At 37.6% G+C, this 17,461-nt stretch overlaps 1 protein-coding gene across 1 annotated transcript in view; it reads right to left on the bottom strand.

Annotated features, from left to right (window-relative positions):
• Positions 1-17,461, bottom strand: part of map3k13 (mitogen-activated protein kinase kinase kinase 13) — a 101,599-nt gene that overhangs the window by 31,227 nt on the left and 52,911 nt on the right. Inside the window, exons 3-4 of the mRNA XM_088931237.1 lie at positions 1,853-2,483; positions 854-1,037 (exon numbers count right to left, since the gene is read on the bottom strand). Coding sequence (XP_088787363.1) covers positions 854-1,037; positions 1,853-2,411 — 743 coding nt within the window. The 5' untranslated portion in view covers positions 2,412-2,483. The remainder of the gene's footprint in view (positions 1-853; positions 1,038-1,852; positions 2,484-17,461) is intronic.

The raw sequence follows: 17,461 nt of genomic DNA, 5'->3' as shown, positions 1-17,461 counted from the left end.
GAAGGACATGATTAAAGGGGTACAGCAATGCTAATTTCAGGGTTGAAAGAATCTGCATCGATGAGTGCTATTTAGACTATAATGAAAGTAAAATGTACACGGTAAAGTGTAAAATCTTCAGTTTACATCACAAAATTCCAGATATGTGCAGCTCCATATTGTCATCACAATTCAAAATGAGGCAACAAAACGTACGGTCACATGAATCTCATAAGCCATTAATGGATTAGAAAGACATTATGGAACTGTTAAATGTATTATATCTTTTAAACACTACACGGGCAAGACTGCTCACCACACCATTCCAAAACGTTATCTAGTTTTGTGCTACAAAATATCTTCATGTAGATATAATAATTTACTATTACAGTCTTTATACAGCGCAAGAATCACACATTTAAAATCAGCCTGAAAGCATGGGCAACTGCTTTATTGTTTAGTTTCAATTGATTAGTTTGGCATTTTACTCGAAGACTGTAAATCTTTTTTCTTTGACCTTCTTGAGACTTTCTGTTTCTGTTTGAGCAGGAGGGAAAGCAGGTACAGTTACTGCAGCTACACTTTCAAATCAACTGCAAATGGATTTATTTTTAATACAGTGGATACACAGAAACTAAAAGTATGGCACATATATGAAACTTAAATGGAGTATGTTTTTTGTGTTAACTTTAAATTGTGCTGATGGACCTTTTCTGTTTATAAAGCATCACTTCTGCATGGAAATGAAAATGATACATAGAACAATTTCAGCATAATAAAGGAGGAAAAAAGTGATTATCAGAATCAGTTTGGGGGTACATTTATGTCCGAATTACCCAGAGTGCAAAGAAGATGAATGGGAGGTGTTACGTACTTGAAGGCAATGATGTTGGGGTGTTTCAGCTTCCGCAAGTGTTTAATGTCCGTCTCCTTTTGCTCGCGCACCTTCTTGATGGCCACCTCTTCGGAGTGGAACTTACCCAGGAACACAGCCCCTTGCGCGCCACTCCCCAGCCACTGCAGCTCCGAGATCTCTTCAAAGGGCACTTCCCATGTGTCTGTGGGGACAACACACACATCAGACTCCCTATTGACCACAGGGGGAGCTGTTTCGACAGCTCTGTTTTAGTGCATTTCCCATCAAGATCTGGGCTTTCTAATATCTACAAAGATACACATCAACAAACATGAAGCGGGCAGTTTTATAGGTGATTTGTGTCTGTGATAAAATTATGAAGGCTGTATGCTGACTGGAAAAAAAGAATTTAGCTTCAAAATAGAATCTTTTACAAAGATATATTGTTTTAAAAGACATAAAATGTTGGTCCAAGTAGAATTTTGGCCCTGGAATGATGTGAGTTTTTATGTAAATCTGAAAGCATGAAAGCTCAATTATACATGCAATATACACTTAATTAAATTCACCAATCTGACTTAAAAAAAAGTTTCACATGTTGTGTTATCAAAATCTGGTAACTAGATAACCAAAAATCATTGGAAAGCCTATGGTGGATACAATGTTTTCAATCGAGCACATTTTTAAGTCTTATTTGGTGACTTTAAAATCAAAGTATAGTTTTCAACAAGAACATCCGACAACTTACCAAACATTTTATAGCATTTGATGCCTCAAGGGATTTATACTTTAGACAAGCCAATTAAAATGAAGCATTACAGAACTTTACTAAGGTGTTTTTCATTTGTGTGCAACATTAGTCATTTCTGGATCTCTTTTATTGACAGAATGTCTACTGCTGCAATAACACAGAGTTAAAAGACTGGAGATTCAAATCTTGCAGAGGCACTCTAAATGACTTCAAAGATTAAATCCACCTAATGACCTACTATGAATGTTATATTGGCAAAAACTCACCTTGCTGCTGCAGTTTGTAATCAGTAGAGTAGGCTTTCCCAATAATGTTCCAAACTGGCCGAAGGCATCCAAAGAGGCCCTCCAAGAAGCCCCCACTGCCACTCCCCGTCCGTTGAAAATGCATCTTGATATCGTCATGAGCGTGAGTCTGGACACCACTACTGCCACTATGATCGGCAGGACACCCACCGCCATCCCCTCCACCGCTGCCACAGCCCTGCCCCTGCGGGGCTGTTGTGTCCACTTCCTCATTCTCCTGCAGCTGCAACACACTGTTGTCAAAGTGGCGCTGTTCGCGGGATGAGTCCTCACTCACACTGGTAAGGACTGTGTTTGGGGGGCTGCTGCCGAGCACCAGTTCCTCCTCCAATGGCTGCTGCAGGGGGGGCAGGTCCTCAATGATCTGTGGAGGAGGAGGGGAAGGGGGGGCGGCAGTCATCTTGTTTGGGGGATTCCCTGTACTCAACAACTCATCCTTTAGCTTGCCCACTAGGAGGCTGGGAGAGGAGGACCAAGCCAGCACCTCAGGGGGGCTTCCCATGGTGCTGTGGGTGTGCATGGGATGTCAAGGGCGAGAAGAGAGAACTGGATTCCTAATGCGCACTTGTGGCTTTGGACAGCTTCAAGTACCCTGCAGAGTTAAAACAGATAGCAAACTGATCAACATCCTAGAGTACAGTGAAAGGTTTCAAAATGAACAAAGCACTGCAGCAATTAGCTAGATCTCACAACATTCAGTTTTAAAATTGAAAAAGATGGCAAAAGGCCTGCACTTTGATAGAACTGTTAAGTTTTTCAAGTCAGAATGCCATAACATGCAACTCACAATCTCTTACAGATCACTATACATCAAGTATGATGGCTTGTAATTTGATGTTAAAAAATAACTTGAAATAAGACACAAGCAAAAGAACACGATTTATACAAAGGAGTAACTATTACAGCATATAACGCAGAAAGCACCCTTTTACAGTAATTATTATACACACTATTTTGCCACACCCACATAAACATATTTAAAGTTTAAAATTGTCATCAGAAAACAAGCTGATAAGACAATCGCCATGACAGAGCAGCTTACAATAAAAACATCAACAGCAAAAACAACACCCACCAACAAAAATGAACCATGCAACAGTTAGCACAATGTGAGTTTATCACAGTGAATGTTAACATTCACAAACATGTACAGTAGGTAGCTTTCACTACGAGTAAAAATGTAACATTTACTAATTCAGAATACTACCACTCATGAAATGTATTCCATTGTTTAGAAACAATACATGAAAATAATTTATGACAAAATCCCTGCACTCTTTGTTTGCTAAAACCAAATAAGTAAAAGTATGATCACTGCCTGTAGCTATATTCAGATTTAAAAATCCTGTTTACTACAATAGGACAGATCATACTTATATGCCATGACGGAGAGCTTTAGTAATTACTGGATATCTTCTATTATGTCACCAGATTCCTGGAACTCTTCTAAAATCTTAAAATAGACACTATGTATATTACAATATCTGGTGTGTATTAGGAGATATGAAAGCTAAGCATTTGAAACAGTCTGTAGCACAGCACAAAACAGAAACAAATATATGCAGAAGTGCAAATATAAATATAGGTTAATACTATTTTCATGATATAACTTATAATGTTTGTTGAACAGCTTTTAAATATAAGAATTGTTTTTTTATGGGTATTAATAAAGTTAGGCCTGCATTATAAGGAGGATGGATGGCTTATAAAAGTAACTCTTATCTAAATTGTTTAGTAAGTAGTAACTAACTGATGTGAAAATCTTGTCCATTCATTTCTTGAAAGAAGTCAGGCTATCAGTTTTTTCAATAGGACAGTTTATTCCAAACTCCCACAAGCATTTGTGTCAAGAAATGCCTAAATGTTTTGAGTTTTAAATGTACTTCCCTTGTGTTTCCATCTTTGTCCTCTGGTGTGGGTTTAACAATTGATTCTGAAGAAGTCTATAGTCTCTATACCAATTTTGAATATTTGAATTGGCTTCCATTTTAATGTTCTGTTCAAGACTAAGTTGTTTTAGTGTATCAGCATAGGGCATTCCTTGAGATCAGGATATATCTGGGTGCTTGTGAAGAGCAGCAATATATTTTTTTGACCCAAATTGTACAGTACACAATATTCTAAATGAGATCTTAGTAATGACAGGTGTTGTCCAGTCTTGAATTCTCTCTTCGAATTTCTTCTTTTTAGTGCATCAAGATCCATCCAGCTCATGCCTGTTACCTAACTGGCAGTGCACTCGGCCCTTATCCTTTGTCTTGCGGGTGGTGTGCCCACATAACTCCACATAGCAATTTTGGGCTGAGACATTTTTAAAAAACGGTTTCTCTGTAGGGCTACTACCCCCTGGCAGACCCAGGACATGTTAGAGGGATTATATTTCTCAGCTGGCATGGGAGTGCCTGGAGTCTCTTAAGAGGAGCTGGAGACTATTGCTGGGAAAAGGGCAGATTAGTCTGCCCTGCTCAGCCTGTTACCACTGCAATGGATGGAATTTGTTTTGTAGCTTTGCAAGTCCAATTTAGTGACAATTTAGTGTCATCTGTGAAGTTCACCAATTTACTAATTTTACAGGAATATAGGTGAATCTGAATTTAGAAGAGTAGCAGGTCTCATAGTATCCCTGTTTGACTCTACTAATTAATTATTGCTAATTATTGTACATTACTCCAGTTTGAGGATTCACACCTTACCTGTACTCATTCACCAGTTCATAAACCAACTGCCTGTATTTCACTGAATGCTTACTGCCTGTAATTTGAAAATTAATCTTTTACCAGTGGTACAAATTATATTATTTAAATTAACTTGAATAAAACACTAAGAAGTAGAAAAGTGAAGGGAAGTTAAGTCTTTAGTATTTCACAGGGATACTGTGCTTCTGTAGAACTCTAACGCAGTGGGGACATAATGAGCACGCTTAGATGCTGCGATTTCTCGTGTTCTTTTCTAGCTTATCCTTAAAACGTAAACAAACCATCACTATGATAAGAACAACCAAGAATAGTGTCAAGTAAAAAAACATGTACAGTGCTCTCCAAATTATTGTTAAGAGTTCAAATGAGCTGTACGCTCATGAAATTTGGATTTCAAATCACAAGATGAATATGATACAAAAGGAGAGAATATCCCCTTTTAACTATGGGTATTTTTATGCATAAATGTTTTACAATTATACAACAAGAGCACTGTTTTTTGTTCAACCCCCCCACATTTTAGATGAGCACAAATGGGGACAAACGGGTTTACAGGTGTTTCTAATTGCCTGGGTGTTGCACGTTGCATAAATTTCACACACATACAAAAAGATCTAGGCATGGTGAGATCTTTTGAAACTGTTTCTGAAGTCTTTCACTTGAATTTGTCAGCAAAAACCAACATACAAATCAGAGAACTCATTATGACAGAAAAGGCCCTTCTGAAAATGAGAGGAAAGAAAATGACCATCAGAAAAATTGTTAAGACTCTTGACATTGCAAAATCAACAATCTGGAAAAGGGAAAGAAATGAAGGAAGTCCAAAAAAGATAAATGTAGTGGATGACAGAAAAATATTTCTAAGAGTAAAGAAAAAAAACAAAATTACTGTTAGTGAAGTCAAAAATATTCTCCAGAGTGTGGGGATCAGAGTGTGCAAATCTCGAGTACCACAATCCACGGGAGAGTTCACCAGAAAAATTCAGAGGCTGTACTGCAAGATGTCAGCCACTTATCAGCAGCAATATTAGAACAGCTCAATTGGAATTTGCCAAAAAATATTGTGATGAGCAAAATGAGTTCTGGAACATGGTTTTGGTTTATGGACTGACGAAACCAAAATAAACATCTATCAAAGTGATGGAAATGCTAAAGTGTGGAGAAAACCAGGAACAGCCAATGACCAGACGTATACTACCTCTTCAGTAAAACATGGTGGAGGGAGTGTCTAAATCTATACTGGTCTTGGGCATGTATAGCTGCTTCCGGAACAGGCTCAATGGATTTTGTTGATGACTTAACTGAAGATGGCAGCAGTAGGATTAGTTCACAGATAAACAGATCTTATCTGCAAATGTAAGAAAAAATGGCACTTCATTTATTGGGCTGGAGTTCATTATGCAGCAGGACAATGACCCAAAACATATTGCATGCTTAACACACAGGAGTTCATCAGATGGAAAAAATGGAACATTTTAAACTGGCTATGTCAAGCAACAGATCTGAATCCAATAGAGCATGCATTTAATTTGTTCAAAAGAAGACTTAAGGCAGAACGCCCAACCAACAAGCAACAACCTAAAGAGGCTGCAGTTAAAGCAAACCATCTCAAGTAAAGATACAAAGAATCTGGTGATGTTAATGGGATGGAAGCTAGATGCAGTTATTGCATGCAAGGGATTTGCAACAAAATACTGACTTTTTCACTTCTTTAATTTGCTTCAGGATAAGTGTCCCATTACTTATGGTCACCTCACCTAGATTTTGGGGGACTGAACACAACATACAGTATGCTTTGGTTGAAAAATATATCCTAAAAGTAAATGCTGACCTTTTGATCTCCGACTCAGAATAATTTGTTTTATGTTAATTTCAATTTCTTGTGTATATAACAGGTTTTTTCACAGCATGTCGACAATTCTGCCACTATATAATTCTGGCGATATTACAATTTAAGACGACTGCAAAAATCATGGCAACAAAAGCAAAACCTGAAATTGACATTTTCACTAGATTCAAAGAACAATGGATTAAACACGAGAGAATTGAGAAGATTTTCTTATTATCCCGGATCAAGCTCTTATATCACTTAAGATTTGAACATGTGCAAATGTTTGCTGAAAATGTCAGGTTTTAACTTTGATAAGACAAAACACTGTGAAATGAATGAAAATGACCTTAAAAGGCAGTGGATGGATTCGGGCTGTCTAATGAACAGTTTCACAATATTCATGTGTAGAAGTTTTCTCCAACCTTGGGAGTAATGAGATCCCAGAACGAATCAAACCTGTACTTCAGGTCTTTTGATTTCTAAAATATGTCAATGATTTCTTCCTAAACAAACCCATACACAAACCAAGTCACAGTGGCTTCAGGGAACAAAGTTCAAATTGATCGATTACGACTTAAGGACATCAGTGTTTCAAGAGAGGCTATATGAACTGGCCATTCTGTCCATCAAGATAGTGTAGAAAGAAGGATTCAATAACAGAATCTGCTTCAAGGAAGACTGGGTAGGTAGACTTTATAATGCAGACAGATTGACACCATGTTTGGTTGAGTTGGTTGTAGCTGTATGATTACATAGCTAGATGTGTTGTATCTTATAGTATACATAATAGGAAGCATATAATTATATACACAGAACATAACAGGTTGCTGCTACTTCTGATATTAATTTTCATCTGTATACATTATTAAGGTGGCCCTGAACAGGCTGGTCCCAACCTGGGACATCATGGTTCACAGAAGTACCATATGGAATTGACCTACAACTTTATTGTCCTTACTGTATTTTATATTCAAACACTAGATTAATACAGTCATTCCCTCTAGTATGTGTTGAGACAACTGAATAAGAAAACAATTGTTACCCATGTCTACCATTACAGTTCTTATCTGCTGATATCCCTAATGGTTTTCAGAGGAAAATGAAAATTTCACATCATAACTACTTCTGTCATTGCTCATACATTGCTGATTTCATTATATTAAACTTTTGTAATTGATGCGTGAATGTAGCATACCTACTCCTTACACTACGTGTGTTAATTTTTTTGCAAGTCTAACTCATATAGTTTCTGAGATCTTTAATTGATCTAGCTTAGGTTATAATGTTTGAATGGCCTTTTGTGTCTCTCCAGAACAGTGTGCATCCATTAACACTGTACAATTAATTATCACTCACTCTTGCCATGCCATGTACATTGGATATAAAAAGTCTATACACCCTTATTGAAATTGCAGGTTTTTGTGATGTAAAGCCAGAAATTAAGATAAATCATGTCAGACATTTTTCCATCTTTAATGTGACCTTGCAACCAACAAAATTCAAGAGAAAAACAAACAGATAATTATTAGGAAAAATAATTGAAATTAAAAAACCTACAACAAACAGGGTGTGTAGACTTTTTATATCTACTGCATCTGTGATTTTAATTCTATCACAATCACCCGGTAGCTCAGTATCTTATTTTTCTTGTATTTCGCTCCTAGATCTCCTGGCATTTAGGTACACCCAGATTACCACTGTGCCATCATGCCTCTTTAGATTTAAAACTGCATTATCATTATTATTTCACAAGGTATAAATGCAGAATATTTCAAGAATTCAGTAGGGCAAAACATTATTAATTGTTCAGAAAGACTGAAAAATAAAAGGGACTCTTACATAGCACAATTAAAAGAAGCTACAATTATCATAAGTTTCTACGTACAGTGCCTTGCAAAAGTATTCAGACCCTTGTCCAATTCTTTCATTTTACTGAATTACAAACCATACATTAAAATGTAGTTCTCTGTGATATTTTTATTTCTAAGCACTGAAACTCAAAATGAATTCTTTTAATGTGACATTGTTTGATGTTAGAAAATATTCTTCAGAAAAATAAATTGAAATATGCTGTTTGCTTAAGTATTCAATCCCCACATTTTAATATTTTTTCAGGGCATCGGTCCATGATCTAAAACTCAAAAGAAGTTGGGTCATGCAACATGACAATGATCCAAAACACAGGAGTAAATCAACAACAGAGTGGCTCAAACAGAAGAAATTCCGTATTTTAGAATGGCTAAGTCAGAGTCCTGACCTCAATCCCATTGAAATGTTGTGGCGTGATCTGATGCAGGCCGTTGAAGCAAGACATCCCAAAAATATACATGAACTGAAACAGTTTTGTATAGAGGAATGGGCCAAAATACCTCCTAACTGCTACACAGGTCTGATTAGCAGCTACAGAATGTGTTTGGTTGAGGTTATTGCCAATAAAAGAGGTTCCACTAGTTACTAAATATAAGGGTTCACATACTGTACTTTCTCCACCAATGACCTTGATTGTTTAAACCATTTGTTCAATAAAGATATGGTAATGTAAAATGTTGTGTGTGTTGTTTGTTAAATAAGACTGTCTTTATTTATTATGATGACTTAGATGAAGATCAGATCACATTTTAGGAGCCATTCATGCAGAAATCCATATAATTCCTAAGGGTTCACAAACCTTTTCTCACAACTGACCTCAGTGAACTGAACTTGTTCTCACAACTGTTTTTTCTTTTCCTTAACAAAGTGAACTTGCACTACACATAACAATGAAAAACAACAACTGTTCTTTACTAAAGCTACTAAGCTAAAGCTCTGAAGTGTATTTAAAAAAAAATGTTCTTTACCTTCTACCTTGTTTGTCATAATACCTTAAGGACACTTTTTAAGACAAATGGAAAATGTCTTTGTTCAAATGTTTAGCCTTGACAAGTCTTCTACTTCCAGTAATCAAGGGATACAAAGTCCACTTGCAAGAGAGAACAATGGTTGTTTTCTGACCTTTAGCCTTGTGTACAATACATTGAACCCACTTTGCTACTCCTCTGGACTGGTAACATAAGACTGGTGAGAGCCACAAAGCTGCCAGGAGCCCATGAATTATGCAGCACTGTTTCTCTATGGGGCTGCAATGATTTGATGTTGAAAGATAAGGAGGAAGGAGAGACAGCTCTCTCAGGTAACACTATAAATCATTTCTCTCTACGTGCGAGACAGGAGAACTTATTTGTGTTTATGTTACTCTGTAATTCCACCCTGGAAGTTCTTGATGAAGATAGGTTTCAGTCAGACAGCTGGGTGGGGGAATGTGGCTGGTCAGTCTTGAGGGAAGGAGACTGAAGAGACCAGACAACTTTGCAGGCAAGGTGCTTCCTCTCCCCTGGGTCCTAGAGTTTGTGATGGAAAACTGCTCAAAGATACACCAGGGTGTAGTGGTTACTTGCTGTAACCTTTCACCAGCCTAAGGCCTCAAGAAGTACAACAAAAAACTCCATTATAGCAAATTCATTTCACAATATTGATTTTCTAAACAGAAAGCTTCACATATGAAGGTTCTTTTATTTTCGAACACATTACTTAAGATATGTACGAAAATGCAACCCTGAAGTCTGTGGGTACAAGCAACAGACTTGAGCTATTATACAAACTGAGCACAATGCATCTAGTGCAGCCACTGTAGGACTTCAAATAACTAATTTTATTAAAATATACACTGGACCTAATATCAAAATAACAATTATATAATGTATTTAATAAGAAGAAGATTAATATTTCACATTTACTGGGTATTGATGTATTTCTTTATGAAGGTGGTGGTCTCACCTGAAGTCTTATGTGAAAAAGTGGACAGTTGAGAAAAGTACAGTCCCACATGGAAGGTAGGTGTCAGGCCCATCCGTGAACAATTTGTGGAATGAAACCAATTAGTTAAGCATTTTAGACAGTAAACACTGGTAATGGATGCCCATCAACTCCCCTTCCTTCCATATCCCCCTGCCTGGATTTTATCAGCTGCACTCCTAATTAAGTCCCTTCAGTCAGACAGAAATGTAAGTGATCGGAACAGTAGCATTCCGAGGTCTGGTAATGAGAGGGCAGAAGGGCTAACATTAATCAGAGTCCATAGTGAATTATTGATGCTCTCAGTGGCTTTTAGTCCATTAATAATGGCTGGACCTTATCAGAAAAACCTGGGTCCACTGGTATCATTTACAGTTCAATAGGTCTCAGCTGGTGTCTGAAGACAGACATCAGAAGTGCTGAAGGACATCATTCTCCCCTTCAACATTTGTTGGCCTCCTTACTGAATTAAAGTACAGTGCCTTGCGAAAGTATTCGGCCCCCTTGAACTTTTCAACCTTTTGCCACATTTCAGGCTTCAAACATAAAGATATAATTTTTTTATTTTATGTGAAGAATCACCAACAAGTGGGACACAATTGTGAAGTGGAACGAAATCTATTGGATTTTTGAAACTTTTTTAACTAATAAAAAAATGAAAAGTGGGGCGTGCAAAATTATTCGGCCCCCTTGCGTTAATACTTTGTAGAGCCACCTTTTGCTGCGATTACAGCTGCAAGTCGCTTGGGGTATGTCTCTATCAGTTTTGCACATCGAGAGACTGAAATTCTTGCCCATTCTTCCTTGCAAAACAGCTCGAGCTCAGTGAGGTTGGATGGAGAGCGTTTGTGAACAGCAGTTTTCAGCTCTTTCCACAGATTCTCGATTGGATTCAGGTCTGGACTTTGACTTGGCCATTCAAACACCTGGATACGTTTATTTGTGAACCATTCCTTTGTAGATTTTGCTGTATGTTTGGGATCATTGTCTTGTTGGAAGATAAATCTCCGTCCCAGTTTCAGGTCTTTTGCAGACTCCAACAGGTTTTCATCCAGAATGGTCCTGTATTTGGCTGCATCCATCTTCCCCTCAATTTTAACCATCTTCCCTGTCCCTGCTGAAGAAAAGCAGGCCCAAACCATGATGCTGCCACCACCATGTTTGACAGTGGGGATGGTGTGTTGAGGGTGATGAGCTGTGTTGCTTTTACGCCAAACATATCGTTTTGCATTGTGGCCAAAAAGTTCGATTTTGGTTTCATCTGACCAGAGCACCTTCTTCCACATGTTTGGGGTGTCTCCCAGGTGGCTTGTGGCAAACTTTAGACGAGACTTTTTATGGATATCTTTGAGAAATGGCTTTCTTCTTGCCACTCTTCCATAAAGGCCAGATTTGTGCAGTGTAAGACTGATTGTTGTCCTATGGACAGACTCTCCCACCTCAGCTGTAGTTCTCTGCAGTTCATCCAGAGTGATCATGGGCCTCTTGGCTGCATCTCTGATCAGTCTTCTCCTTGTCTGAGCTGAAAGTTTAGAGGGACGGCCAGGTCTTGGTAGATTTGCAGTGGTCTGATACTCCTTCCATTTCAAGATGATCGCTTGCACAGTGCTCCTTGGGATGTTTGAAGCTTGGGAAATCTTTTTGTATCCAAATCCGGCTTTAAACTTCTCCACAACAGTATTACGGACCTGCCTGGTGTGTTCCTTGGTCTTCATGATGCTCTCTGCGCTTTCAACAGAACCTTGAGACTATCACAGAGCAGGTGCATTTATACAGAGACTTGATTACACACAGGTGGATTCTATTTATCACCATCAGTCATTTAGGACAACATTGGATCATTCAGAGATCCTCGCTGAACTTCTGGAGTGAGTTTGCTGCACTGAAAGTAAAGGGGCCGAATAATTTTGCACGCCCCACTTTTCATTTTTTTATTAGTTAAAAAAGTTTCAAAAATCCAATAGATTTCGTTCCACTTCACAATTGTGTCCCACTTGTTGGTGATTCTTCACATAAAATAAAAAATTTATATCTTTATGTTTGAAGCCTGAAATGTGGCAAAAGGTTGAAAAGTTCAAGGGGGCCGAATACTTTCGCAAGGCACTGTACATATCATGGAAAGCAAAAATGAGAGTGGAAAAAGAAGGGTACAACTTTGAAAGACACATGAACGCTACAAAATGAGAATATTTCTAGGTGCCCAGACACTTCACATTTATCCTGTACTTTAAGTATTTTCTGTCCCTGTTATACTGTAAGCCACACTGATATATTTTATTAAGAATAACATGGCAATGATGATTGTATTCAAACTGAACTATCCAATTATTACTGCTGCACTTATCAGTACTGTATTTTAGCAAACTACGTAGGACAAGATAGACAAGGACGGTGCAGTGTCTCTGTGGCTAAGGATCTGCGCCTGTGGCTCGAAGGTTGCCAGTTCATATCCCACAGCTGGCAGAGGAATCCTACTTCGTTGGGCCCCTGAGCAAGGCCCTTAACCCCAACTGCTCCAGGGGTGCCATATAAATGGCTGACCCTGTGCTTTGACCCCAAGCTTCTCTCCCTGTCTATGTGTCTCATGGAGAGCAAGTTGTGAAAAGATAAATTCGTAATACAAGAAATTGTATATGGCCAATAAAGTGATCTTATCTCTTCTCTCTTTTGGCCTGCAAACAATGGATGCTGCTACTAAACTATATGATGTAATTTTCAGCATAAATCATTCAGACTGTTAACAAATAATTAAGGCTTATATCACCGTCATTACAAACACAGATGATACTTCAAAGACTTACGTTTTGATATTTTCAATATACAGCACAAAATTTTAAGGTGTCAAGTAATATTAGACCCTCATTAGATATATATATATATCTTGTCTAACAGAAGTGCAGCCTTTATTGTCGTTTTCATGACTAGGCAAACTGCAAGCAAAGCTTACAGTATGCTCATTTAGTCATTAGTAATATAAAAAGAAAACAATTCTTCACATTTTTGGATATTATCAGAATACTGGTTCTTGTAGGTACATTGTTTGAAATACCAGTATGTTGGTTATATATTATGTGGAAAAACTATATGGTGATTTAGAAGCAGCAGATTACTGTGCATCACACGACAAAGTAAAAATTAAATGGCTTTTCCTTATCCTAGAAGAAACGCCTGTAGGTTTACTGTAAAGCATAGATGTCTAATAGACATTCAAATCTAAGATGTCGTGAAGTGGAACTAATAGCAATGTGTAGGGAGGCCGATATAAAAAAAAAATAGTACATTCATTTTCTGATGGTTCTCTTTTCCAATGAAGAAGCACATGAAGCTTTTATGGGTACTGCTGCTGATGTACCAAAAAGTATTGCAATGAATTATACTACAAGAGGATTATTCACTTCCTGGAATAAGGCTTAGAACAGCCCTGAAATTGCATGTTTTTAATTCTTTACAAAAGATTGCTTTTGTAGGCTGTATTTTTTATTCCTGTGCACATGTGAGTAGTTGTGTTTCTGGGTTTCTACTTGTGAAAGTAACAATAATGGAAAACGTTGGACTAGTCATTCCTACATTTATAAAATGCAATTGCTGAAGTGTTTTAGTGCTACAAAGGTTCATCATACAAGTTCTTTTGACAACAGGCTTCAGAGTACTGGGTAAGACTAAGGAGCTTTCCTAACACATAACCCTATGATTAACACTGAGTTTTGTATTTTTATTTTGCAGTGTCTAGGCAAAGTAAATGGCAATCTAACCTGAAATATTTTAAAATAGTCATGCGAACACTATTTTTGTAATGTAATTTATGAAATGTAATAAAATAGGGAGAAAATTCAGATATAATAATCCAATTAATCACAATTTAATCGTAATTAAAAGGGGCCACATCCTGTAACTTGGAATTCCCAATAGTAAGTAGGCATCACAGCTGTAAACACTTAATAAAAAATACATTTTATTAAAAACTAAAGGTGTGTATGAGTAGAGCCACTGAGGCAGGTGTGTGAGGAGGTGTGTTCAATAAGTAAACCAGGCGCTCCAAGTTGGCTAAAATTTCACATGCCTACAAGGCCTGATTTGAAAACAATCAATATCCACTTGAGCCGTGCTCTAAATCTGATAACTCCTGTGGGAGAACAAAGATCCAGGACAGTACAAAGAGAAGGAGGGAGACAGAGTAAAGGAGGCTTGATCCGATAATATATAGACTGAGGGACAGAAAGGCTAGCAAAAAAAAGTCAACCCCGAATAAACCCCTAAGCACAAGAAACCAACACTCTTATTTTATTTCTAAATTAATAACTGGTAACAATTTTTTAACACCCTATTTATTTAACTGCCGATGGTGAATCAGTTAATTTCTCTATTACAGGCCTCATTGCAGCCAAAGAAGTATGCAAAATATGTTCACAAGACCTATTAAACATGCTCTAGCATCACTTTTTTTTCACCACACTACATAGCCAGAGCATAAACAGCATTTTCCACCTAATGGAAACCTTACACAGCTCCTGCTGTTAAAACTGCAAACTCATAGGAGTCTTAGCCAAGCACAGGAAAATCTGCCATTTATAACCTACTAAATACAGTGGCATACATAAAGAATTGTAGTCACAGCTTGATAACACAACTGATATACAGTGCTTTGCAAAAGGTTTCAGACCCTTCCAACGCTGTTCTATTAGAGAAGTTATAAAACTTTGTATACTCAAGCATACTGTTAATGATGCATTTTTAAAACTTAATATTTTATTCGAACCACAATGTTCAAACTGAAGAGGATACTGAGGATAAATGACAGTTTTAGCTTTGGTTAAAGCACTTTATGGGAAAAAAAAGTCTTTATGGGAAAGCACCAACTTTGCACAAAGGATTAGTGAATTTTCTACAGATTTGCTTAGGCTTTGTTAAGTTGCATAATAACAGCTTAGGGATAGTACTTTCCAAGTCTTTCCATAGATTGTCAATAGCATTAAAGTTAGGACTTTGACTAGGGCACTCAAGGACATTCACTTTCTTATTCTAAAGGCCCTGAAGTATAATTCTGGCTTTGTGATTTGGATCACTATCCTGCTGAAAGGTAAATTTTTGAGCCAGTTTTAGGGTCTGAAGCAGGTGTTCCCCTAAGACCTACCACTACTTTGCTCCATCTACATCTTGTTAAGCTTTCCAGTCTCTGCTAATAAGAAAAAAGCTATAACAAAATGCTGCCACCACCATGCCTGACAGTAGGGATGACGATGTCTGTGCAATGCACTGTGTTGGGTTCAGATGTAGTGCTTTGCATTTAGACCACAAAGTTTCAAATTTGTGTCATCACTCCACAAACCCCTTTGCCATATGTCCGCATCACTTAGGTACTATGTTGTAAACCCCATAAGGGGTTTGAGACAAGACCTTGGTGGAGTGACAAGGATATTGTTGACATTTTATCCCATCTTGGCCCCTGAACTCTGCATCACCCCTAACAATTTCTTCCTTGCCCAACTGTTCAGTCTGAAGAGACAATTTGATTCAGACAGTGACTGGGTGCTTTCCACTTCACCATGCTCAAAGAAAGATTACAAGTCTTTGAAATGCGTTTATGTCTTTCTCTTATTCAGTGCTTATTCAGCTCTTAGGTTTTCATGGTTGAATCTTTGCTTGAAATTCACTACCTGACCAAGAACAGTTACTCAGTCAACAAATTATTCTCTACTTACAAAAGATCAGAAAATATTTTCACATTATCTTTCTTATTCTTCCTTTTATGACATTTTGTAGCTCTCTGGGAACTATGTGATTGTGGCTGTTTTTGAAACATATCCCTTTTTTGTAATCATCAAACTGTAGTGTTTCAAACAGAAGTACTTCTATGTTACAGGAATATGGTTAAAATCAGGCTGTCTTGCACTGGAAGAGTACCAACACTGCAGAACCATAGAGTCGAAGTTGCTCATCTGCATAAATACAAAACTCTCTTAACACTGTTTAATGTCTAATGTTTAAGATCAGACATACTGTGAAAGAATGGAAACTGAGTTCTAAATTGTATGTAATTTTAGACACAAGGAGATCCCATGGTTAAGCTTGTCACCACACGGTTCCCAGTTCATACCTAGATCTTAGTTTTATCGTGAACCTCCTTGTGTAATGTCTTTTAGATGAGACATTAAGCAGGGTAAGTAATTCTGTAAGAGCAGTTGCTCATATTTTACTCTTTTTCATAGACTCTGTACAGTAAGTCACTGTTCAAAAAGCAACTGCTAAGTGACTAATTGTTATTAGCCAGAGGAATGCTTGTGAATCTGGTGTTCTGCTTCACAGAGGGTTAACCTAACAAATTATTTCACACAGGCTTACAAAAATGTTCCCCTCACATAGCCTATTTCTTAAAACATTTCTTTACAGATCAGTTTAACAGCCTTCAGCAAAAGAGGTTAAATATATGAAACTATAAGTTCAAACAGGACTGTTTCAGCAGTGAGAGTATGCCATTTGTACTAAGAACAATGCCCTGGATGAAGAAATGTATTGAAAAAGGCCTAAAACAAAATTGGAGCAATGTCTAAACCACAAAAATATGCTCAGTAAACAAACTGCATGAATAAAATAATAAACTTTATTTTCAGTTCTAGCACAATGATTTGTCTTGTTTACAAGACAAACATTTTTCTTTTCACACAGCTATAGTGTGTACAATAAGTACTCATTTTCCAAGGCACATAAATAAAGCATTTCTTCCCTTCAAATTACAACACTAATGTATGATGTTGCACAAAGGTCATCGTAATTTCCTACAAAGATAAGGCTTTCTCTAGGACAGATTTTTTTTCTTGTCTAGAACGAAAATGTAGAGAGCAACTGTAGAATAAGTGGCAATGTCACTCATGGCCTCATTAGCAGAAACCTGTCATGAGCAGTAGGGCGCTGACTTTGAGAAAACATCTGCTGCCTGAACAATGAGGCAATTTAGCTTCCATTTTATCACAGAGAGCATTCTCTCTATGCCTCTCTGGCACAGAATTATCCAGTGCCTTCTGTTGTATGTCTGCCCCCAGTCTCTGCTTTCGGCAGGCATATGCTTCAGGGCATTTGACATTTTCAAGCCCTTCTGTAGGCCACAGCCTACTACACTGAGTGTGAAAAAGACGGGAACCAAGATACTTGTATCCCTACAGTTCACTGAAGGCTTGTTCTTCTCATTAACACCCTCAGTATTAATCAACGGCTCCT

The sequence above is a fragment of the Atractosteus spatula genome, chromosome 13 (genome assembly GCF_055471065.1).
Source record: "Atractosteus spatula isolate fAtrSpa1 chromosome 13, fAtrSpa1.hap1, whole genome shotgun sequence".
NCBI classification, from domain to species: domain Eukaryota; kingdom Metazoa; phylum Chordata; class Actinopteri; order Semionotiformes; family Lepisosteidae; genus Atractosteus; species Atractosteus spatula.
This window is presented reverse-complemented; position numbering and strand designations above follow the sequence as displayed.